This window comes from Rana temporaria, chromosome 12 (assembly GCF_905171775.1).
Source record: "Rana temporaria chromosome 12, aRanTem1.1, whole genome shotgun sequence".
NCBI lineage: Eukaryota > Metazoa > Chordata > Amphibia > Anura > Ranidae > Rana > Rana temporaria.
The window spans coordinates 142,779,405-142,803,460 of record NC_053500.1 but is presented as its reverse complement, the minus strand read 5'-3'; the positions used below and the strand labels follow the sequence as shown (position 1 = coordinate 142,803,460).

The 24,056-nt window shown below is 44.9% G+C and overlaps 1 protein-coding gene across 2 annotated transcripts in view; it reads right to left on the bottom strand.

Moving 5' to 3' along the window:
• ABCA5 (ATP binding cassette subfamily A member 5) overlaps window positions 1–22,745 on the bottom strand; it is an 87,757-nt gene extending 65,012 nt beyond the window's left edge. For both annotated transcript variants that reach the window (XR_005744510.1, XM_040331034.1), the window contains exons 1-3: window positions 22,564–22,745; window positions 6,515–6,628; window positions 472–670 (exon numbers count right to left, since the gene is read on the bottom strand). Coding sequence is in view for 1 of the 2 variants with exons in the window: in XM_040331034.1 (XP_040186968.1) it covers window positions 472–670; window positions 6,515–6,616 (301 nt within the window). In the remaining variant the exon portion in view is untranslated. The remainder of the gene's footprint in view (window positions 1–471; window positions 671–6,514; window positions 6,629–22,563) is intronic.
• Window positions 22,746–24,056: the final 1,311 nt, after the last annotated feature.

Genomic DNA, 24,056 nt, shown 5'->3' with positions numbered 1-24,056 from the left:
GAGCCTGTGATCCTTATGTGCATGGGAAGAGCCTGTGATCCTTATGTGCATGGGAGGAGTCTGTGATACTTATGTGCATGGGAGGAGCCTGTGATACTTATGTGCATGGGAAGAGCCTGTGATCCTTATGTGCATGGGAGGAGCCTGTGATACTTATGTGCATGGGAGGAGCCTGTGATACTTATGTGCATGGGAAGAGCCTGTGATCCTTATGTACAGGGGAGGAGCCTGTGATCCTTATGTGCATGGGTGGAGTCTGTGATACTTATGTACATGGAAGGAGCCTGTGATATTTATTCATTATGATATAAATTGCGTTTTTTTTGGATCGATATAAAATTAGTCATTAGGAAATTCAGATACATCCGAAAAATTTGTCCGAATTTCGATTCGGAAAGGAAAGGAACGTCACGTGTCTATTTGTGCTCCTGGGTTTGGATACGTTGCACATATATGAGCGACACCCTTTACCTGATCCGAGACACTGCGCCCACGCCACGGCCATGATGTTCTCGGTGGCATTGGTCACCGGCGTGTATCCGATCGTCGGAAGCGGACTTATCTCCAGATCGCTGAGCATATCATTGGGGGAGGCTTCGTAATATTTATTCGGCATGATCAGCACCAACAGCAGCCATATCTGCGACCAGATCAGCGGGTAGAGGATTTCCTGCCAGAGAAGACACAACAATCAAGTCAATGAAATCTCACAGAAGATCCGACGTCTTCATTTCCAAATCCCCTTTTCAATCTTTTTATAGATCTGCCCTGTGTGAGCAAAAGCCACTTCATTTTTGGAGGAGTGGGGAAGGGTTAGAACCCCTGACAAGTTCTTATTTACCAGTAAAACATCTAGGAAGAGACCAACAGAGTCCTACTGTATATAAAATACGAATTCCAGGTATAGATATTTTATATTTTATGTATATATACCGTATCTGCAGTGGTAGCGCTTCCTCCGGGGGGGCCGGGCGGCGTCTCCTCCTCCTGGTGCTTCACAGCGGCTTCCCCTGCGTCTCCTCCTCTTCGGCGGCCAATAGGATCGCTTCTTCTCTCAGGTCAATCGGGTGACGAGTCTCAGGACCCGCTTCCAGATTGGCCAGGAGGAGAATCAGGAAGACAACAGCGAATAATAATTCGCTATTGTCACACAACTGGGTGGGCTCGGGGCGCAGTGCTCTGCGCCCCGAGCCCACCCCTTTTCTAAGCCAATTAGAGCCTCAGGCTGACATCATGTGCTTCTAAAAAAAAAAAAAAAAAAACACATTGGAATCCATGCGTCCGGCGCCCTGCATCACGGGCCGCCACTGCATACCCTGGTCGATGCCCCAGAAGCTTGAAAATCACTGAACTACTACACCACTACTACACCACTACGCCAGTGATCTCCACTAGCTTCAAGGTCACGTGACAAGCGGCTACCCTGCTGCGTTTGGGAACCCAGGAGGTCAGCGGCTTGGAGACATTCGGAGAATGCTTTACAATTCCTGAATGACTGCAAAGCATTCTTGGATTGGATGAGGAGGAGAGATGGGGGGGGGGGGGGGACATCACAGCTTCCGCCTCACCCAATCAGAGAAGGCCTGCATTCATTCTGTAAACTTAAAGCACTACCTGAGTGGTGCCTGGGCCCAGCAGCCACAATGCATGGGACCTGGAAGCTAGTGGCGATCACCGGAAGCAGCAGTGTAGTAGTGGTGCAGTAGCGGTATAGTAGCAGTGTAGTATAGGTGTAGTAGCGGTGTAGCAAAGGTGTAGTAGCGGTGTAGTATTGGTATAGTAGCAGTGTAGTAGCGGTATAGTAGCAGTGTAGTAGTGGTATAGTAGCAGTAAAAGTAGCAGTAATTGTAGTGGTGTATTATCAGTATTCTAGCAGTGTAGTAGTGGTATAGTAGCAGTGTAGTAGTGGTATAGTAGCAGTGTAGTAGCAGTAATAGTATGCCGTAGTAGCAGTATTATAGCAGTGTAGTAGTGGTGCAGTAGCAGTAATAGTAGTGGTGTAGTAGCAGAATTTTAGTGGTGTAGTAGTAGTATAATAGGGGTGTAGTAGCAGTAATAGCAGTGATGTAGTAGCAGTGTTATAGTGGTGTAGTAGTGGTATAGTAGGGTGTAGTAGCAGTATTATAGCGGTGTAGTAGTGGTATAGTAGGGTGTAGTAGCAGAATTTTAGTGGTGCAGTAGTAGTATAATAGGGGTGTAGTAGCAGTAATAGCAGTGATGTAGTAGCAGTGTTATAGTGGTGTAGTAGTGGTATAGTAGGGTGTAGTAGCAGTATTATAGCGGTGTAGTAGTGGTATAGTAGCAGAATTTTAGTGGTGTAGTAGTAGTACAATAGGGGTGTAGTAGCAGTAATAGCAGTGATGTAGTAGCAGTGTTATAGTGGTGTAGTAGTGGTATAGTAGCAGTATTATAGCGGTGTAGTAGCAGTAATTGAAAGGGTGAAGCAGGGCTATAGTAGTGGTGTAGTAGCAGTATAGTCACAGTGTAGTAGCAGTTGAATAGAGAGAGCAGACTGCGCAAAGGACAAAACAATAACAAAGCTGCTGAACACTGAGGGTCAATAAGTCCTTGGTCAGAGTATGTAAAAAAAGCAGTGCAGCGCTACTAACAAAATGATGAAAGTCCAAAAAAAAATAATTAATCAAAATGAAGAGAGGATAAGGGTGACTTCTGGAACCTCAATAGGTGATCGGATGAAGACTCCTTATAAAACAGTCAAGTATCCTTAGATAAAAGTACAAGCCGCTCACCTTAGCAGATGGACCTGTGGGTGAGCAGCAGGTCAAATGCGCTGTCCCTCTAATAAGGGGGTATTATAAGATGATAACGGTGCCTCCTCGGTCGATCCTTTTCTCCAAACCGACTTTCAGTGGCGGATGGTCATCTGGTATACTCTCATGTAGTTGAATGGCATGAAAAAGTATAAAGTAGACACATAGTGCTCTCCGTATAGTAACCAAAATGCAATAAGTTTATTTAAAAATAAAAGTACTCACAAAAGAGGCACTATATCCTAGTGCGTAGAATATGAGCATGTATCGATAAAATACCAAGTAGGTGGCTGTCCTGACATCAAAATTGGAAGCCCCCCGCACGCGTATCGTCCCAAGGTACAGGACTTCTTCAGCGGATAAGGGGCTATGGTGTCAGGATTCAATATATACCACCAGGACCTAATTTGGCCAATTGGACAAAACCCCGCCCCTCAAGGTAAGGAAACACCCATGGACATGCATTTAAAAGACAACAACAGACAAAATAAAGAACAACAGATAAGCAGAAAAACGTATGCTACTTTTTCATGCCATTCAACTACATGAGAGTATACCAGATGACCATCCGCCACTGAAAGTCGGTTTGGAGAAAAGGATCGACCGAGGAGGCACCGTTATCATCTTATAATACCCCCTTATTAGAGGGACAGCGCATTTGACCTGCTGCTCACCCACAGGTCCATCTGCTAAGGTGAGCGGCTTGTACTTTTATCTAAGGATACTTGACTGTTTTATAAGGAGTCTTCATCCGATCACCTATTGAGGTTCCAGAAGTCACCCTTATCCTCTCTTCATTTTGATTAGTGTAGTAGCAGTGTCTACTTCCGTGATTTCCAGCTTCAAGGGGCATTGGCCAGGGACGGGATATACATAGTTGCATTGATCCAAGCTGAAACATTGTAACTATGTAAAACATAATTCATACCTGAACTCTTTATTTTTATTACAAGATGACATTGGAAAACCGACGCGTTTCGGGGCTCTGGGACTCTCCCTCCTCCCCCATTCCTCAGTGCCCCAATCTTGCCCTTGGAAGGACTCAGATCGGGTCATAAAAAGAATTAGAATTAAAAGAGATAATTAAAAGAAAATAACAGGTTCAGAGCGGGGCATTTCCTATCACAAGGTAGAGATTTCTTCTCACTTCCTGTTGTGTCTCCAGAACAGGAAGTGAAGGGAAATCACCTCAAACGGGACACAAACAGCTAATAATAAAGTGACAGGGGTTCTATCCCTTCCCTACTCTGCATATACACATATAAATAATCCACGTTGGTCCCGCCATGACAGCCCATTCCTGGTGTAGGGTGACAACTGTCTCCCAATTGTGCTCCTGCGTTGTCTCTCCCCCTGGTGGAGACTAAAAACACCCATCATTGCTCGGGATTGTGAGATCTAAAGTAGAATGTGCAATCAGACTGTAACATGTACACTATGGAAAGCGTCAGTAATAAAAATATATATATATATAAAAAATAAGAAAGAAACAGAAGGTTTAAAAACATTTTGCAGCAGGAGAAGTGAGACTTCCATGTGGACGGGAACACAGTCGGAACCTCTGGCAGGCAGGTGACTCGAGCCCCCCGTGGCTCCGCCCAGAAATGCAATATCAATTCCGAGTGGATGAACCCTTTAAAAAGGTTTGCGGTTCCCTCTGTGTGGTCGGTGGAAATACTGAGCCGTGTAATATGAACTTGTGTACAGCGCCGCGGCCAGATACTACGAGGAAGAAACCGATACTGCGCTCCGAGAGGGGGGGGGATGGGCTATAAATGTCCACACGGCTAATGTGTGATCCGAGCCGCGGGAACATCTCCTGCAACTGACCCGATCAACACCCCCCCCCCCCCGCTCAGAAGAATTAACAACAAATGGAAGAAAAAAAAAATGGATATTTTATATTAAAATTTATATTTATATTATATTTATATATAGCTGGATTCAGGATGGCGGGCGCATAGTTGCGGCGGCGTAGCGTATGGCATTTACACTACGCCGCCGTAAGTTAGCGAGGCAAGTACATGATTCTCAAAGTACTTGCCTGCTAAGTTACGGCGGCGTAGCGTAAATCGGGCGGGCGTAATGGCACCTAATTCAAATTCGACTGAGGGGGCGTGTTTTATGCTAATGGAGGTTGACCTTACGTGATTGACGTATTTTACGAACGGCGCATGCGCTGTCTGTGTACATATCCCAGTGTGCATTGCGGCAAAGTACGCTGCACGGTCCTTTTGGTTTTGACGTGGACGTAAATCCCTATTCACGGACGACTTACGCAAACGACGTAAAATTTTCAAATTTCGACGCGGGAACAACGCCCATACTTAACATTGCTATTCCAGCTATCTGATGGAATAACTTTAGGCCTGATAATGCATTACGTAAACGGCGTATCTGTACTGCGTTGGCCGGGCGTACGTTTGTGAATCGGCGTATCTAGTGATTTACATATTCTACGCCGAACGCAATGGAAGCGCCACCTAGCGGTCAGCCTAAAAATGACACTTTAGGATACGAGGGTGTAAGACACTTATGCCGCTCGTATCTGAGCCTAATTTAAGCGTATCTGGTTTCCAGAATACGCTTAAATTAGCGCCGGCGCACATTCAGACTTAGGCTGGCGTATCTACTGATACGCCAGCCTAAGTCTCTCTAAATCCACCTAATAATAATTAAAAATTAAATTGAAAAAAATTATTTGGAAAAGGGGATCTTTGTGGCATTTTGGAGGAGGGGAGGGGAGGGGTGATGGGCAATGTGTAATCTGAGCTACGAGAGCATCTCCTGCAACTGCGCATTATACCGACCCGTTTCCCCCCGCACAGAGAAGAATTAACAACAAATGAAAAAAACAAAAAAACTTGGATTTGGAAATTTTATATTAAAAATGTATTATATAAAAAAATACAAATGATATACTAAGTAATAATTATAAAAATGTATTATAATATAAATAATTATTATATATATTTTATATTTATATTATATTTATAGTGTTAAAATGTTACATAAAAATATAATAAATAAAAAAAAAAAGGAAATCGATGAAAAAAAAAATTGAAAAAAGGGGTCTTTGTGGCATTTGGAGGGGGGGGGGGGGGTGGTCAATAAATGTCCACGTGGCTAATGTGTGATCCGAGCCGCAAGAACATCTCCTGCAACTGCAACTGTGCATTATACTGATCTGATTCCCCCCCGCACAGGGAAGAATGAACAACAAATGGGAAAAAAATTATAAATAAATATTTGGATATTTTATATTAAAATGTATATTTTCTTTTTTTATATATATAATTATCTATAGTGGTTAAAATGTTACACAAAAATATAATTAGAAAACAAATTTAGAAATCAATTAAAAAAAAAAAAAAAAGGGATCTTTGTGCCATTTTGGATACTCTGTATCTCATGTATCCATGTATTGCTACTATAAAACCAACATATACATACGAGATAGAGATATTTTTTCTCAGGTGCCTCGAATCCTCAATATTCCCATCCACACAACGCTGTCACTTTTAAAGGGACATATATATATACCAATACCAATATATACACATATATATATATATATATATATATATATATATATATATATATATATATATATGTATATATTGGTCCCTTTAAAAGTGACAGCGTTGTGAGTGCGAATATTGAGGATTCGAGGCACCTGAGAAAACCTTGGAGCCCCCTGAGGAAGTTCCCCCTGAGGAAGTTTAGGATGACATGCGGTGTACCTGCAATGTGTCCTTCTTCGTACGGCACTTGACCAGGTAGTTTTTGTAGAGGAGGGTTTTGGTTTGCGCCCAGACGCCAACATCTTGCATCTCAGACGTCATTTTTCAAAAAACCTGTAAAAAACAAAAAGAACAAAAAATGTTAAAGAGACCCTTCAGGATTGCAGGAACAGGCACCGGTCCGTGAATACCAGAATATTACATGATTACTTGCAGTGTTTTTTTTCTCTCCAGAAAATTATTTTTATTCACTTCAATGTTCCCATGAACTCTCCTGGGAGTGTCTTATTACTGTCTGTGTTGGCCCAGCTCCTCACCTCCCTACATAAACCTTTTATGTAAGGAGTGCAGGGGAATACTATAGATTGTAACTTGAGTGACAGCTCTGAGTCTGCGGGGGCTGCAGCAGGCTTGGGGCTTTTGGATGTCTACACAAGGGAGGATTGTACATCTAACTATGTTACATGTACATATACAGTCATCTTATGGTGGGATTATTTGCCTGGTGACAGGTTCTCTTTAAGGAAGAGATATTCTGAATATAAAATGCAACAAACTTGCAGCAACATACCAACTGCATACTGGCCACTAGGTGTCCTCAGTCTGCTGGTCAGCATAATTCAACCCCCTTCCTTTGAGTCCAGGTTATCCTGGACCCGCCCCCAGCCTGTGATTGGACAGCGTAAGGAGAAGCAGCACAGTGATGAGCTCATCTCTCCATCACTCTGCTCTCACTCAGTCGGTACATTCAGTAGCGCAGTACAAGAATGGCGCTCAGTCGGTACAGTCAGTAGCGCAGTACAAGAATGGCGCTCAGTCGGTACATTCAGTAGCGCGGTACAAGAATAGCGCCCAGTCGGTACATTCAGTAGCGCAGTACAACAATGGCGCTCAGTCGGTACAGTCAGTAGCGCAGTACAACAATGGCGCTCAGTCGGTACATTCAGTAGTGCAGTACAAGAGTGGCGCTCAGTCAGTAGCGCGGTACAGTCAGTAGCTCAATACAAGAATGGCGCTCAGTCGGTACAGTCAGTAGCTCAGTACAAGAATGGCGCTCAGTCAGTACATTCAGTAGCGCAGTACAAGAATGGCGCTCAGTCAGTACATTCAGTAGCGCAGTACAAGAGTGGCGCTCAGTCAGTAGCGCAGTACAAGAATGGCGCTCAGTTGGTACATTCAGTAGCGCGGTACAAGAGTAGCGCTTTAACCCCCGCGGTGCCGCACAGAAACGCGCCTCCTCATACATTGAATATGAATGAAATATCGCCCGGGAGTTCTGGCAGCTTTTCTGTGTTCTTGTTTATTCCGATGGCAATATGCAAGAATGGCACTGTGGGTAAACATTGTGATGTGGAAGACGGCTGGCGGTTGGCGCTGCCAGTGACAGATGGTGCAAGAAACGCTCAGGGCTCGCCGCGGGAAAGACGAGGGACTGGCGGCTCCTCGTTCTCCAGGCCGAATAATCTTTCATCCAATTAATGAGCAGCGGGCTGTTCCTCCTAGTGAGGACCGTGTACTTGGCGCTGTACGGCGCTCATGTGTGCTCTGTATTTTTGGTGCTTTAATAAACATTTGGGCAACTATTGTGGGGCCCTAAAAAATGTATTATTGCAGGGATTGTACTGGCCCCTGCACCCCCCACTTTACTCCACCCCCCCCCCCCACTTTACTGCACCCCCCACTTTTCTGCACCCCCCTGATCTGTTAAGGGGGAGTTTGAAGCTTGCAGCAGTGAGGGTTCCAGTGACCTTGAAATATAAATTAAGTTCTTCTAATTGTATATTATCGACCACAAGGGAGCAAATAAACAGTTGTATTATATACAATTATATACAATCTTTGTTTTATAAATAATTAAAACAAGATAAAGGATTCCCAGAGCACTATGGGTTAGTTAAGGAAACAGCAGAACTCTGCACTCTGTACATAGCACGCTCCTGAACTCTGCACTTTGTACGTACTCTAGCACACCCGTAATCCTTGCACTCTGTACATAACATACTCCTGAACTCTGCACTCTGTACATAACACACTCCTGAACTCTGCACGTAGCACACTCCTGAACCCTGCACTCTGTATGTAGCGCACCCCTGAACTCTGCATGTAGTACACTACTGAACTCTGCAGTACGTGCGTAGCACACCCCTGAACTTTGCACTCTGTATGCAGCGCACTCCTGAACTCTGCACGCAGCGCACTCCTGAACCCTGCACTCTGTATGTAGCGCACCCCTGAACTCTGCACTTAGTACACTACTGAACTCTGCACTACGTGCGTAGCACACCCCTGAACTTTGCACTCTGTACGCAGCACACTCCTGAACGCTGCATCCTGTATGTAGCACACTTCTGAAGTCTGCACTCTGTACATAACACACTCCTGAATGATTCGCTCTGTACGTAGCACACCCCTAAACCCTGCCCTCTATGCAGCGCACTGCTAAACTCTGCACTCTGTACACATCGCATTTCTAAACTCTGCATGTAGCACGCTCCTGAACTCTGCACTTTGTACGTACTTTAGCACACCCGTAATCCTTGCACTCTGTACATAACATACTCCTGAACTCCGCACTCTGTATGTACTTTAGCACACCCGTAATCCTTGCACTCTGTACATAACACACTCCTGAACTCTGCACTCTGTACATAACACACCCGTAATCCTTGCACTCAACACACTCCTGAACTCTGCACTCAACACACTCCTGAACTCTGCAATCTGTACATAAAATGCTCCTGAACTCTGCACTCTGTACGTGACAGACCCTTGAACTCCACACTCTGTACGTACTTTAGCACACCCCTAATCCTTGCACTCTGTACATATCATGCTCCTGAACTCTGCATGGAACGCACCTCAGATACAACCGGCCCTTTGAGGGCAACCATGCTGCTGATGCGGACCACGATGAAGCGAAGTTTGACAGCCCTGCTATAGAGAAGAGTGTCAGTTGAATGAAAGCTCCAAGTCTGCTGACATCACATTAAAGAGGGCGGCACCCAGCAGCAGTCTCCTGTCCTTTGGATGTCACAAGGGAGATCTCACAGGTAAATAACATGAATGGATGTTGTTGGGATGAATGGCGTGGTGACGGGGCCGCTTTAATGGCCAGACTTCCCAGATAAATGGTGAGTTTTCTTGTATACGACGGGTAATGACGGGTTCTCTTTAATCCACAGATCGTTCTTCCCCTTTCCTTCGAACATTCTCAGAATTCAGCCAATCACAGGGGGGGGTCTCAGGTGCGTCCCGCCGAGCGGTCCGAGTCCAGACGGACGCAGTGACACCGACCTCGGAGGGCGGAGCAGAGAGCAGCATCAATATGCCCCAAAGTATCCCGTCTTCTGGCCTCCGGGGGCCCCGAACTCAAAAAAAAAATGGTTTCCCGTTACAGTAACTGCGCCAAAATCCATCTCGCCCAGATCAGGAAGACGATAATGGACTCGCCTTTCAGGAACGCAGCCAGACGGATCATTAACTCTGAACTCATCGAAAACTCCGAGCGCTCCAAGAATAAACATCGGCGGCGAGATGACAGCAGAGGATTCATCTAAGGACACGGCTTTGTGAAATCAATAGACTCCGCCTCCAGCGCCAATATGTTTTCTGATAAAGAAAAGGGACCTCCGGGATAAAGAAACGTAAAGTAGAACCCTAAGGCCTCGCACATTATAGGAAGGCGGCGTGCCGTACGGCAAAACGCGCTACTTTGCTGGTGAAATGCGTGACGTTCATTCCAAATCCCACCCCAAAGAGCCTTCAATGGATGGAATGCGCTGCAACTTCAACGCGTTAGTGAACCCGGACTGATCATTACAAGGAATCGGCCAATCATGGCGGGTGATGGATTCTTCCCGATCGTTATAAAAATGGAAAGATTTTTTTAGCTGTATATTTCTTAAAGCGGAGTTCCACCAAAAAGTGGAACTTCTGCTTAATCCACTCCTCCCCCTTAGATGCCCCATTTGGCATGTCATTTTTTTGGGGGGAGAGTGGGGGCTTCGAATAGTCATATCGCCTTTTGGCAGCCCCTCCCTGTAGGCGATCGCCTGGGACACGTGACAGGTCCCAGGCGATCGCCTGTCCAATCGTATGGCGCAGTGCCGCTCGCGCATGCGCAGTGGGTGCCCCGCCGTGAAGCCGAAAGCTGTCACTGCCGGGTGCCCACACTTAGAATGAAGACGCCGGCCGGAGAGGGGGGGGAGAGGAACGTAGAGCAGGCGAGTGTCTGTTTATTGAAAGCCACCAGATACACTTTTTGTAGCTGCTGACTTTTAATAAACAGAAAAACTGACTGGAACTCTCCTTTAATAATGATAATAATAATAAAATAACTTCTGGCGTTCACATGTGTGCGCGATATTTGTTGTCTGTTTCCGAAGTGCGGCCCACAAACAAAAGTACATATTCTGCTTTTTTATTTATTCTATCTAAACACACTGGCCCACTGGATTCAGATACAATGGCGTATCTGTCCGGCCCGCGTAACTTATCTCCGATACGTTACGCCTCTCTAACTTTGGGCGCAAGTTCTTTATTCATAAAGAACTTGCGCCCTTAGTTACGGCGGCGTAACGTATCTGTTGCGGCGTAAGGCCGCGTAATTCAAATGTGGAAGGGGGGGGGGGGCGTGTTTTATGTTATTTTTTATTTTTTTTGGTGTTTTATGTTAATGTGTGTTGACCTGACGTGATTGACGTTTTTTTTACGAACGCCGCATGCGCCGTCCCTGTACATATCCCAGCGTGCATTGCTCTAAATGACGTCGCAAGGACGTCATTGGTTTCGATGTGAACGTAAATTACGTCCATCCGTATTCGCAAACGACGTAAAATTTCAAAACTCGGCGCGGGAACGACGGCCATACTTAACATTAGCTACGCCTCATATAGCAGGGGTAACTATACACCGAAAAAAATCGAACGCAAACGACGTACAAAAAAAAAGCGCCGGGTGGTCGTTCGTTTCTGAATCGGCGTAACTCCTCATTTGCATATTCCTCGCGTAAACAAACGGAAGCGCCACCTAGCGGCCAGCGTGAGATTGCAGCCTAAGATCCGACGGTGTAAGACACTTACACCTGTCGGATCTTAGGGAGATCTATGCGTATCTGATTCTATGAATCAGGCGCATAGATACGACGGCCAGAGTCAGAGATACGACGGCGTATCAGGAGATACACCGTCATATCTACTTTCTGAATCTGTCCCACAGACACTAACCCTGACCCCAACGCTGACACTAAAACTGACCCCGACCCTAATGCTGACACTGACCCCAACGCTGACACTAAAACTGACCCTAACACTGACCCTCACTGACACTGACCCCAACGCTGACACTAAAACTGACCCTAACACTGACCCTCACTGACACTGACCCCAACGCTGACACTAAAACTGACCCTCACTGACACTGACCCCAACGCTGACACTAAAACTGACCCTCACTGACACCGACCCTAACGCTGACACTGACCCCAACGCTGACACTAAAACTGACCCTAACACTGACCCTAACGCTGACACTAAAACTGACCCTCACTGACACCGACCCTAACGCTAACGCTGACACTGACCCCAACGCTGACACTAAAACTGACCCCGACCCTAATGCTGACACTGACCCCAACGCTGACACTAAAACTGACCCTAACACTGACCCTCACTGACACTGACCCCAACGCTGACACTAAAACTGACCCTAACTGACACTAACACTGACCCTCACTGACACCGACCCCAACGCTGGCACTAAAACTGACCCTAACACTGACCCTCACTGACACTAACACTGACCCTCACTGACACCGACCCCAACGCTGGCACTAAAACTGACCCTAACACTGACCCTCACTGACACTAACACTGACCCTCACTGACACCGACCCCAACGCTGGCACTAAAACTGACCCTAACACTGACCCTCACTGACACTAACACTGACCCTCACTGACACCGACCCCAACGCTGGCACTAAAACTGACCCTCACTGACACCGACCCCAACGCTGGCACTAAAACTGACCCTCACTGACACCGACCCCAACGCTGGCACTAAAACTGACCCTCACTGACACCGACCCCAACGCTGGCACTAAAACTGACCCTCACTGACACCGACCCTAATGCTGACACTGACCCCACGCTGACGTTAAAACTGACACCGACCCTAACAATGACCCTGACTGACATTAACGCTGACCCCAACACTGACACTCACAGATTTTTCTCTCTCCTGCCAGCGCATCGCCTCAGTTTGAAAGCCCTCGGGCTTTCACAATGAGGTTGCTGGGCGGGAGTTTTTCAGGCGGTATAGCAGCGCTATTTTTAGTGCTGTACCGCGTGAAAAACTCCTCAGTGTGAAAGGGGGTCTAACTATGACCCTGACACTCACTGACTGATAATGGCACTGACATGAATACTGACACTCACTAACCCCGACATTTACTGACACTTACTGTCACGGACCCTGATCCTAACACTACGGCCTCATGCACACAGACACTGGCCTTGATACCAACACTAACCCTAACACTGGCACTCACAGACCCTGACATTTATTGACACTAACTGACCCTGAGCCTAAAACTAACACTGATACTCACTGACACCAACTTTGACCCTGACACTCACTGATAATGACACATTCATTCTGACACTGACCCTAACACTGACACTCACTGATAATGACACATTCATTCTGACACTGATACTAACACTGACACTCACTGACCCTAACACTGACACTCACTAACCCTAACACTGACACTCACTGACCCTAACACTGACACCAAGCTTCTTGCTGAGGGTCTTGTAGCCCCTTCCAGCCTTGTGCAGGTCTCCAATCTTCTCCCCGACCTCCTCTGACAGATCTTTGGTCTCCCCCATGATGGTGAGATTGGAGTCGGATTGATTGATTGCTCCAGGTGTTTTCTATAGAGAGAGAGAGAGAGTGGCTCCTAATCTCAGCTCATTACCTGTATAGAAGACACCTGGGAGGCGGAGACACCTGGGAGGCGGAGATCTCGCTGATTGCTCGGGGATCAAATTATTATTTCACTCACTAAAATGCAAATCAATTTATAACTTTTTTTAAATGTGTTTTTCTGGATATTTTTGTTGTTATTCCGTCTCTCTCTCTCTGGTAAAATAAACCGACCAATAGAATTATAGACTGAGCATTTCTATGTCAGTGGGGCAAACGTACAAAATCAGCAGGGGGTCAAATACTTTTTCCCCCTCAGTGTGTCTCACGGTATTGGCCGGAGATATTTTAGGAATGAGGGGAACTCTGCACTGGTCCGTACGTTGGAGTTCCACCTTTTTGAAATTGATCAATGTTAGAATACAATGTATCAATGTGAGAATACAATGTATCAATGTGAGAATACAATGTATCAATGTGAGAATACAAGGTATCAATGTGAGAATACAATGTAACAATGTGAGAATACAATGTAACAATGTGAGAATACAATGTATCAATGTTAGAATACAATGTATCAATGTGAGAATACAAGGTATCAATGTGAGAATACAATGTATCAATGTGAGAATACAATGTAACAATACAATGTGAGAATACAAGGTATCAATGTGAGAATACAATGTATCAATGTGAGAATACAATGTATCAATGTGAGAATACAATGTGAGAATACAAGGTATCAATGTGAGAATACAATGTATCAATGTGAGAATACAATGTATCAATGTGAGAATACAATGTGAGAATACAAGGTATCAATGTGAGAATACAAGGTATCAATGTGAGAATACAAGGTATCAATGTGAGAATACAATGTATCAATGTGAGAATACAATGTGAGAATACAAGGTATCAATGTGAGAATACAATGTAACAATGTGAGAATACAATGTAACAATGTGAGAATACAATGTATCAATGTGAGAATACAAGGTATCAATGTGAGAATACAAGGTATCAATGTGAGAATACAAGGTATCAATGTGAGAATACAATGTAACAATGTGAGAATACAATGTAACAATGTGAGAATACAATGTATCAATGTTAGAATACAATGTATCAATGTGAGAATACAAGGTATCAATGTGAGAATACAATGTAACAATGTGAGAATACAATGTAACAATGTGAGAATACAATGTATCAATGTTAGAATACAATGTATCAATGTGAGAATACAAGGTATCAATGTGAGAATACAATGTATCAATGTGAGAATACAATGTATCAATGTGAGAATACAAGGTATCAATGTGAGAATACAATGTATCAATGTGAGAATACAATGTAACAATGTGAGAATACAAGGTATCAATGTGAGAATACAAGGTATCAATGTGAGAATACAATGTATCAATGTGAGAATACAATGTGAGAATACAAGGTATCAATGTGAGAATACAAGGTATCAATGTGAGAATACAAGGTATCAATGTGAGAATACAATGTATCAATGTTAGAATACAAGGTATCAATGTGAGAATACAATGTATCAATGTTAGAATACAAGGTATCAATGTGAGAATACAATGTATCAATGTGAGAATACAATGTGAGAATACAAGGTATCAATGTGAGAATACAATGTATCAATGTGAGAATACAATGTATCAATGTGAGAATACAATGTAACAATGTGAGAATACAATGTATCAATGTGAGAATACAAGGTATCAATGTGAGAATACAATGTATCAATGTTAGAATACAAGGTATCAATGTGAGAATACAAGGTATCAATGTGAGAATACAATGTATCAATGTGAGAATACAATGTATCAATGTGAGAATACAATGTAACAATGTGAGAATACAAGGTATCAATGTGAGAATACAAGGTATCAATGTGAGAATACAATGTATCAATGTGAGAATACAATGTAACAATGTGAGAATACAAGGTATCAATGTGAGAATACAAGGTATCAATGTGAGAATACAAGGTATCAATGTGAGAATACAAGGTATCAATGTTAGAATACAAGGTATCAATGTGAGAATACAATGTATCAATGTTAGAATACAAGGTATCAATGTTAGAATACAATGTATCAATGTGAGAATACAATGTATCAATGTGAGAATACAAGGTATCAATGTGAGAATACAATGTATCAATGTGAGAATACAATGTATCAATGTGAGAATACAAGGTATCAATGTGAGAATACAAGGTATCAATGTGAGAATACAAGGTATCAATGTGAGAATACAATGTATCAATGTGAGAATACAAGGTATCAATGTGAGAATACAAGGTATCAATGTATCAATACAATGTATCAATGTGAGAATACAAGGTATCAATGTGAGAATACAAGGTATCAATGTGAGAATACAATGTATCAATGTGAGAATACAAGGTATCAATGTGAGAATACAAGGTATCAATGTGAGAATACAAGGTATCAATGTGAGAATACAATGTATCAATGTGAGAATACAAGGTATCAATGTGAGAATACAAGGTATCAATGTATCAATACAATGTATCAATGTGAGAATACAAGGTATCAATGTGAGAATACAAGGTATCAATGTGAGAATACAATGGGCTGGATTCACGTAGATCGGCGCATCTTTGAGGCGGCGTAGCATATCGTATTTACGCTACGCCGCCGTAAGTCAGAGAGGCAAGTGCTGTATTCACAAAGCACTTGCCTCCTAAGTTACGGCGGCGTATCGTAAATAGGGCCGGCGTAAGCGCGCCTAATTCAAATGAGGATGAGGGGGCGTGTTTTATGTAAATGGATGGTGACCTGACGTGATTGACGTTTTTTACGAACAGCGCATGCGCCATCCGTGGACATATCCCAGTGTGCATTGCTCCAAAGTACGCAGCAAGGACGTCATTGGTTTCGACGTGAACGTAAATTACGTCCAGCCCCATTCACGGACGACTTACGCAAACGTCGTAAAATTTAAAAATTTGGACGCGGGAACGACGGCCATACTTAACATTGGCTACGCCACCTAGGGGGCAGCTTTATCTTTACGCGGCGTATCTCTTACGGAAACGGCGTATCTTTACTGTGACGGGCAAGCGTACTCAACGGGAAATCAACGGAAGCGCCACCTAGCGGCCAGCGGAAAAATTGCACCCTAAGTTACGACGGCGCAGGCTGTCGTATCTTAGATAGGTTTTAGTGTATCTCAGTTTGAGAATACACTTAAACTTACGACGGCGCAGATTCCGAGTTACGTCGGCGTATCTACTGATATCTACTGATACGCCGGCGTAACTCTTTGTGAATAAGGCCCTCTGTATTGATGCGGAAATGTTCTGCCCTGAGCTCAGGAATGGAAATACAATGTAACACTTTTCAGAGATGTACAATATTCCGGGGTCTTCATTCATAGAACACGAAGTGCTTCATATCACAGAACATAAATATTTTACACATTTTGTTAAATGACGCAGTTTTTTTTTTTTTTTTGGTGAATTGAGTACTTGTGAGATAAATAATGCACAAGACGTTTTAGGGCAAAAATTCATACATTATTTCTGTCTTAATGAATTGACCTCCCGACGAATGCTGCCGACATTAGAATTGACACTTAGGCCTCGTACACACGACCGAACATGTCTGCTGAAAATTTCAGCGGACATGTTTGGTCGTCTGTACGTCCGACCGGACAATTTTCCGGCGGACCGGACAGGTTTCCAGCATACAAATGTTTCTTAGCATGCTAAGAAACATGGGCCAGATTCACGTAGAATCGCGGCGGCGTAACGTATCGTAGATACGTTACACCGCCGCAAGTTTTCATCGCAAGTGCCTGATTCACAAAGCACTTGCGCATGGCGGGCCAATTCAAATGGGCGTGTGCCTTTAAAATTAGGGGCGCTCCCGCGCCGGAACCTACTGCGCATGCTCCGTTTCGCAATTCCCGTCGTGCTTTGCGCGCCGTGACGTCATTTTTTCGAACGGCGACGCGCGTAGCGTACTTCCGTATTCCCGGACGTGTTACGCAAACGACGTTAAATTTTAAATTTCGACGCGGGAACGACGGCCATACTTTAGACAGCAATACGATTGCTGACTAAAGTTAGGGCACCCAAAACGACGACTAAATTTGCGACGGGAAACTAGACTAGCGGCGACGTAGCGAACGCGAAAATTAGTTGTGGATCGCCGTAACTCCTAATTTGCATACCCGACGCTGGTTTATGACGCGAACTCCCCCCAGCGGCGGCCGCGGTATTGCATCCTAAGATCCGACAGTGTAAAACAATTATACTTGTCGGATGTTATGGATATCTATGCGTAACTGGTTCTATGTATCAGTCGCATAGATAGAAACAGAGATACGACGGCGTATCAGGAGAAACGCCGTCGTATCCCCTTTGTGAATCTGGCCCAATGTTCGCTGGAAGCCTGTCCGTCGGACATGTTCGGTCGTCTGTACGACTTACCGGACATGTCCGCTCGGCCGAAAGCCCTTGCATGCGTCAAAGTGATTTGACGCATGCGTGGAAGCATTGACCTTCCAGGGTCGCGCACGTCGCCGCGTCATCGTATCCTGTCCGCGGGGATTTTGGTTTGATGGTGTGTACAACATGTCCGATGAAAACGGTCCGTCCGTGTGTACGAGGCCTAACATTGAGTGCCGGTTCACACGAATGCAATGCCATACGATTCTGTCTGTGCGATGCGATTTTAGCCATACAAACTCTTGTATGGCTGAAATCACAATCACATTCGCACCAAAATGGTGCAGGGTAAAGTGGAGCCAGGGGCGCAGCCGGGGGGGGGGGGGGGGGAGCTGCTCTCAGGAGCTCAGTGAATTCAAGCGTGGTACCGTAATAAGTTGCCACCTGTGCAATAAAACCATCCGTGAAATTTCCTACTAAATATTCCACGGTCACTTGTTAGGGGTACAAAAGCAACTCAGCCACGAAGTTGTAGGCCACGTAAAATGACAGCGCGGGGTCAGCGCTTGCTGAAGCTCACAGTGAAGAGCTACAGACCTCCAAACTTCATGTGGCCTTCAGATCCGCACAACAACAGAGTGTGGAGAGCTCCATGGGAAGGGGTTTCCGTGGCCCAGCAGCTGCATCCAAGCCTTACGTCACCGAGTGCAATGCAAAGCGTCGGGTGCCGTGGTGTAAAGCCGCCACTGGATTCAGTGGAGACGTGTTCTCTTCAGAGACAATTTACATCTGGCAATCCAATGGACGGTTCTGGGTTTGGCGGTTACCAAAACGGTACTTGCCTATTGGTACTTGAATATTGAATTGTGCCAAGTGTGAAGTATAGTGAAGGGGGCATTATGGTGTGGGGGGAGGGGGGGGATTATGGTGTGGGGGGGTTGTTTTTCAGGGCTTGGGTTGGCCCCTTAGTTCCAGTGAAGGGAACTCGTAAGGCGTCACCATACCAAGACATTTTGGACAATTTCATGCTCCCAACTTTGTGGGAGGAGTTTGGGGACGGCCCCTTCCTGTTCCAACATGACTGCCCACCAGTGCACAAAGCAAGGTCCATAAAGACATGGATGAGCAAGTTTGGGGTGGAGGAACTTGAATGGCCTGCACAGAGTCCTGACCTCAACCTGATAGAACACCTTTGGGATGAATTAGAGTGGAGACTGCGATCCAGGCCTTCTCATCCAACATCAGTGCCTGACCTCACAAATGCGCTTCTGGAAGAATGGTCAAACATTCCCATAGACACCCTCCTAAACCTTGTGGACGGCCTTCCCAGAAGAGTTGAAGCTGTTATAGCTGCAAAGGGCGGGGCCAACTCAATATTGAACCCTACGGACTAAGACTGGGATGCCATTAAAGTTCATGTGCGTGTAAAGGCAGGTGTCCCAATACTTTTGACAATATAGTGTATATATATGTGTGTGTGTGTACAACTAGTTATACACTATACAGCCTGATTGTACAATCTCCTTTAGATGTTAGGCCTCGTACACACGACCGAACATGTCTGCTGAAACTGGTCCGCGGACCAGTTTCCGCGGACATGTTCGGTCGTCTGTACGGCCGACCGGACAATTTTCCAGCGGATTGGACAGGTTTCCAGCGGACAAATGTTTCTCAGAAACATGTCCGCTGGAAGCCTGTCCATCGGACATGTTTGGTCGTCTGTATGACTCACTGGACATGTCCGCTCGGCCGAAAGCGTGGAAGCATTGAACTTCCAGGGTCGCGCACCTCACCGCGTTCGCTGTCCGCGGGAAATTTGGTCTGATGGTGTGTACAGCCATCAGACCAAAATCCGCCAGCGGACATGTCCCGTCGTGTGTATGTTATGTTGGCGGTGTGTGAGTGGAGGAGAGCAGATTGAACGGTGGATAGTAGAAGTGAATGGAGATCACTGTTTGGGGGATCTCTGGTCTGCTAATCCAGAGGATTTGGTGTGGCGCACTGCCGTAAACTCTGAGATCCTGAAACCTTTACACCTGTCCAAATGTACGGTAACGCCGACCGTACAACCCTGAACCAACAATGCCGACCGCACATTGCTTTTTTTTTAGTGTATTTTGTGCGTGTACTCGAGAGAGGAGCCGGACTGCAGGAGTTGGGAGTAGGCAGGCCTCCCCCAGAGGCAATCTGCCACCTTTCTCCATCCCCCGGGTGGCAATGGCGGGTGTGTGAGGGGGTCCTCCCACACAGCCCACCCTACCTGCTCCGCTTTGAAGCCCAACGGGGCAGAGGGACTCCCTATGAGGGAGTGAGAGGATCTAGCCCGCTCAACCAGCCCCGTTAGTCCTTCGCCTCTCTTTTTTTTAGAGACCGCGTGGTCAAAGTGCGTGCATGTTAACCCAATTTCGAGTGTGTGTAAGTGTGGTGGTTTTTGTGGGAGGGGGGTGGGCGTACTAGGCGCAGGCGTACCTCGCATAGCACACCCACCGGGAGCCGGGCTGAGACCACCAAACTCAATTCACATGTAGCCGAGACCGGGATCCGAACCCCTAGCTGCAGAGGTGAATGGCTTGTCAGCGCAGTGCCAATCGCGTTGAGCCACCGCAGCTCCCCGACTGTACATTGCTGACCGTACAACGCTGAACGAACAATGCCAACCGTACTTTGCTGATCGTACATCCAGAGATCTCCTGGCAGCCAAACTGACTGAAGGAAGCCTCCCCAATCAGGGGACTTTTTGCCTGTTTGGTCCCGACTCAGATAAAAATAAAAAATAAATAAATAAATAGACATCAGGAAAAAAATGGAAACAGAGTGTGGGTGAGGAATAATATTTTCCAACAATTATCCAGAAATTCAGTATAATGAGTAATGATAATAAATAAATATGTAAACAAGGGGGAGTGAGGGATAAATAATACCGAAGAACAATTCAGCAGAAATTCAGTATAATATAATACAACAAACAAATAAACCCAAATAACTTCCTAAACCTGATCAGTTTCATACAAATCACACGACTCCGGCAGAGAACAGGCCGCGATCCGGGGGTCGTACCAGCGCAGATCTCACGCTCCGGGGGGGGGGTTTCTATTTACAGATTGCATGGAACTGTTTATAAAAACATCTGGATATAAAAATAGAGAGATGAATAAAATCATCGAGACAAAAATATATCAGCCGTGTTCTCATCCACCGAGGACTATGGGAGGTGTGAGCAGGGGCCGACCACCACACAGTAATATATAATACTATATAATGGCCTACAATACTATATAATGGTCTACAATGCTATACAATGATATATAATGGTCTACAACACTATATAATGATATATAATGGTCTACAATGCTATACAATGATATATAATGGTCTACAACACTATATAATGATATATAATGGTCTACAACACTATATAATGATATATAATGGTCTACAATGCTATACAATGATATATAATGGTCTACAACACTATATAATGATATATAATGGTCTACAACACTATATAATGATATATAATGGTCTACAATACTATATAATGGTCTACAACACTATATAATGATATATAATGGTCTACAATGCTATATAATGATATATAATGGTCTACAATACTATATAATGGTCTACAATACTTTATAATGATATATAATGGCCTACAATGCTATATAATGATATATAATGGTCTACAACACTATATAATGATATATAATGGTCTACAATACTATATAATGATATATAATGGTCTACAATACTATATAACGGTCTACAATACTATATAATGATATATAATGGTCTACAATACTATATAATGATATATAATGGTCTACAATGCTATATAATGATATATAATGGCCTACAATACTTTATAATGATATATAATGGTCTACAATACTATATAATGATAAATAATGGCCTACAATACTATATAATGATCTACAAAACTATATAATTAAATACAATGATCTACAATACTATATAATGAGATACATTGATCTACACTACTATATAATGATGTAGAATGTCCTATAATACTATACAATGAAATATAAATGGCCAACAATACAATATAATGCTACACAATGGACTGCAATTCTTTACAATACTACACAGGGCTATACAATGCTGTGCACTGAGTGATCACAGAGCTATATAATGGACTGATCACCAGAATACACTGTGCAGGGACCTCACATCTCTATTATATATCATACAATCATCACAGTGCAATAACCAGATTATAGATAGATAGATATATATATATATATATTGCACTGATCACACATAGCTATACACACACAATATCCGGAATACATATAAAGTCCTATGTGATGCACACAGTGCGATGCGATGATCTCAGTGTATACAATGTAACATAATGATGTCAGTGTATACAATGTAACATAATGATGTCAGTGTATACAATGTAACATAATGATGTCAGTGTATACAATGTATTTGTTGCACTAATATATAATACTGTCAGTGGTGCAATGATCTCAGTGTATACAATGTAATCATTGCACTGGTATATATAATATAATACTGTCAGTGGTGCAATGATCCCAGCTCTATACAATGCAATGATCTCAGTGGTGCACAGTGCAGTGGCCCCCCAGCTCTCGGCCATCAGGGGCCCCCCCCCACATACACACAATGCTCTGCAGTCATCACATGGGTACCTGTTTGCCCCGGGGGAGGGGTGCTGTAGTCCCGGTGTGGAGGGGGAAGGGATGATGTAGTCCCGGTTGCCCCGGGCTGGGGGAGGGGATGCTGTACTCCTCCCGATCACCGGCTGAGCTCTGCACACAGCTCCGGGCTGACACTCCGAGGAGGGACCATCATCATCATCATCATCATCATCTCCACCGGGCACTGCTGACACCTGCTGGCCACACGGGGGAAGTGCAGGCAGGCCGGGAGCGCTGTGACTCATCACAGTCCCCATAGACACCCGACGTCTTCATTTAAAGGGACTGTCCATCTTCTGGAACCCAATCCCTCTGCCAACCCCCCCCCCCCCCCCCCCCAGGGTTTTTTCGTAGGATTTTCCAAGGTTCCTAGGTTTTTTTTCCCAGGATTTTTTCCTAACACATAAGGCCCCTTGCGCACTGACGCGCTTTTGCTGCGCAATCATTTATTTTATTGCTAAATGCAATAAAAAAATGTTTTCCCTTTAAATCCATACGGAACTCTTCACATCATCGCACGGCGGGCGCGGCGCGTTTCGGAAAGTCCTGCAATGCATGCTGCGTCTTTGGCGCCATGTTTAAAAAAAGAAAAACTTTCAGGCCGGGTTCACACCGCCGCCGCTGCACAGCAGGGTCCCGGTGCGTGCTGGTTCAGGTCCGATTTCATCCCGAATTTTGGGCTGAAATCGGACCTGAAACACAAGCAAAAAAGGGCTTGCCTTTTTTTCCCCGCACACCGCACCGGACCCGCTGCGGAGATATGTGAACCGGCTCCATAGAGAGCAAGCCACATTCTCCTGCTATGCGAATTGAATGCGGAGAAACGCGCATTCAATTCGCATAGGTGTGAACCCGGCCTAAAAAAAAAAAAAGACACACCGCCCAATCATTTCTGCAGAAAACACACCGGAAACGCATAAAAAATGCGTCAATAAACGCACCCGCTGTGCGTTTAGGCCTGGTTCACACCCAGGGCCAATCCGCCCTATAGGCTCACTATGCAAGCCGCTTAGGGCCCCGCAAAGCTGAGGAGGGCCCCCCCAAATTACTAGAGGCCCCGCCTGGTGAGAAATCATTTTCGGCCCCTCACCCCGCTTCTCAACTCGCTGGCTGCATGGGAGAAGAGGTAAGAATTCAGCACCCCCCCGCTTCTCGCTTTAATGTAAGATGTCATTTCCGACAGCAGAACACCCCCTCCCCCGCTTCTCAACTTTAATCTTTAATGTGACATGTCACTGTCGGCAGCGCCCCCTCCCCCCACCCGCTTCTCAACTTTAATGTGACATGTCACTGTCAGCAGCGCCCCACCCTCCGCTTCTTAACTTTAATGTGACATGTCATTTTGCTTAGGGCCCCAGGGGGGTCAGGATCGGCACTGTTCACACCTATGCGGTTTTTTAGTGCGTTTTCAGTTTTTCAGAAACACACTACAGCCCATGTAACACGGGTTCCTATGGGTCACGTTCACACCTGTGCATTTTTTG